This window comes from Lactuca serriola, chromosome 9 (assembly GCF_051521515.1).
Source record: "Lactuca serriola cultivar US96UC23 chromosome 9, Lser_US96UC23_V15, whole genome shotgun sequence".
In the NCBI taxonomy this organism is placed as follows: domain Eukaryota; kingdom Viridiplantae; phylum Streptophyta; class Magnoliopsida; order Asterales; family Asteraceae; genus Lactuca; species Lactuca serriola.
The window spans coordinates 58,836,281-58,838,451 of record NC_136416.1 but is presented as its reverse complement, the minus strand read 5'-3'; the positions used below and the strand labels follow the sequence as shown (position 1 = coordinate 58,838,451).

General features: G+C 35.7%; 1 protein-coding gene across 1 annotated transcript; it reads right to left on the bottom strand.

Moving 5' to 3' along the window:
* Positions 1-476: 476 nt before the first annotated feature.
* Positions 477-1,688, bottom strand: LOC145074398 (transcription factor SRM1-like). Its single transcript, XM_079020780.1, has 2 exons — positions 1,099-1,688; positions 477-993 (listed from the first exon to the last, which is right to left on the bottom strand). Exons 1-2 carry the CDS (start codon positions 1,491-1,493, stop codon positions 705-707), a joined length of 684 nt encoding a protein of 227 aa, XP_078876906.1. The 5' UTR covers positions 1,494-1,688; the 3' UTR covers positions 477-704.
* Positions 1,689-2,171: the final 483 nt, after the last annotated feature.

Sequence of the window (2,171 nt, the reverse complement as noted above, 5' to 3'; positions counted from 1 at the left end):
AACTTGGACAAGATATATCTTGATCAATCAATGACAACAACCACACATTCAAAGAGGTTACACATCTGTCGTAATATACAAAGAATGACAATAAATATTGAAAACGACATTAAACAAAATACACTCCAAGTAAAAAAAATGTTATTAATCCAACAACCAAACACATGAAAATGAACAACTACCAAATCTTGAAGTACTTGCAAGGGAAGAAAAATAGGTTTTGATTGCGAATAGCCGAATATGATAGAATGAGCCAAAAAACATTTCATTTTCAAAAGTCAAAGACTTATCCAATAGTCAAAATCTCCAATTTTGCCATCAACATCATTCTATCTCCTATGTCCCTATTGTCTTGGTATTCACAATTTTTATAAAACTTGAAAACTCAAATTAAAAGATTAAAAACTCAATCCCCATAAATATATTCCATTCAACTCCGTACTATAAATATAAACTTATCAAACTAATCATAACAATTAATAAAATAATTGTTTGATTCCGAGTTTTAAAACTACATTAATCACACTAGAATTCACATCCAAACACCCTAAATACTCTAATATCTAAATCTCTTGTGTCTCAAACTCTCAAAAAAAAACTAAAACTTTACAAATTTATATTGGAATGTTAAAATGGGAGGGTAAATTTGTCCTATTTTATGTATGACTAGTTTTGTAATTTGTACGGATGTTTAAGTTTTACTTTCACATAGGGTAGCCAAAGTTTTGTTGACGTTCATACCCCAATTGCGGTGTTGCTCCTCCTTGGAAGTTCGTCGATGGTGGTGGCGGTGGCGGCACAGCGATGGTGTCTGTGGTGGTGGTGATGTCATGGATGCTTGATCTTTTCCTTTCTTTCTTCATCGAATTCTGCCGGAGAAAATACTTCTGAGCGTGACTCGCGACTTGTGTTGGCGTCCGTGAAACGACAACGTTTCTTGAAATGCTCCGCCAGTCTCCCTTTCCGTACCGTTGCAGTCCGATCAGAAATAATCTGTTGAGAATGGAAAAGTCGAATCAAAATCACGATATTGGGATATGAAATGGGGGAATTGAATTGAATTGATCAAAATGTATTAAGTTATTAAGCAGAAAGTACCTGTGTTCTTCTTCCGTCCATGGTGTCCCTTTCTTTCTTTCACCATCTCCATGTTTAGATCCTTTTGTCATTCCAAACGAGATCTGACTCGCTCGCAACTCGGGGTCCCAACTCAGAAACGACTCGTCGCCATCATCATCGGCGTAACTTGGTAACTCCACTTGACCGGAATCAATCTGAAGCAAATCATGTACCAACACCTCGTAATGAGCTCTGACCTGTTCCGCCGTCTTACCCGGCACCGCATCGGCGATCTTCTGCCACCGTCCGATTACATCGTCTGGGAACATCACCAACGCGTCCTCAAACAACTTATCTTCGTATCGTGTCCATGTAGACTCCGCCGCTACCGCCGCCGCGGCGTCGATTGCCCAGTCGGTGTCTTGATGATACATCAAAATTGAATCGGTCTGGCAACTAAAAGATAGGGATTTTGGGGGTTTCTACCTCTAAATCTTCGACTTGAAAGTTTGTAATCTCTAGATTTTGGCGATTGAGTTTGTGAATGGATTTGGGGTGAGGGATTTGAGGGTTGTGTAGTTTGGTTTTTCTAAGAACACTTTTTCTTGCTTACAATTAATGAATTCGTTGATGGGTTGGTGAATCCGTGCGCGTATTTATATGTGCAATTGTAGCCGTAAAATATTTCTACTATGTCTATTAAATCAAAATAAATATTTTTAGATTATGTTTAATTTTGTAGATTTTTGATATATTTTATTGTGCAAAAATAGTATTTTGTATTTTATCCTAATTTATTATATTAAAATAAATGTATAATAACATGATTTCATTTAAACTATGAGTGATTCGCGCTTCGAGGCGGTCTAATTTTTTTATGTTTATATATTTCGATGTTTTTCGGTTTTTTCTTCTTGTTTGTTGTTTCTATTTTGTGTGTATATAATGTTTTGAAGAAAATATGGTTGTATAGTAGAGTATCAAAGATGAGGGACCAAAAACATCAACTCCACAAATTAATATGGAAACAAACTTGGTGTATCACATTTAGTAAATGTCAGGGACCAAAAATGACAAAATTTTGAAATATTTTTGGTTAATAATAGAGAAAA

Bases quoted from the DNA above. Each gene is read 5' to 3' on its own strand.
- LOC145074398 (XM_079020780.1), bottom strand. From the start codon at position 1,493: ATGTATCATCAAGACACCGACTGGGCAATCGACGCCGCGGCGGCGGTA. The intron at 994-1,098 runs GTACTTTCTGCT...CATTCTCAACAG, and splicing joins TGGACGGAAGAAGAACACAG to ATTATTTCTGATCGGACTGC.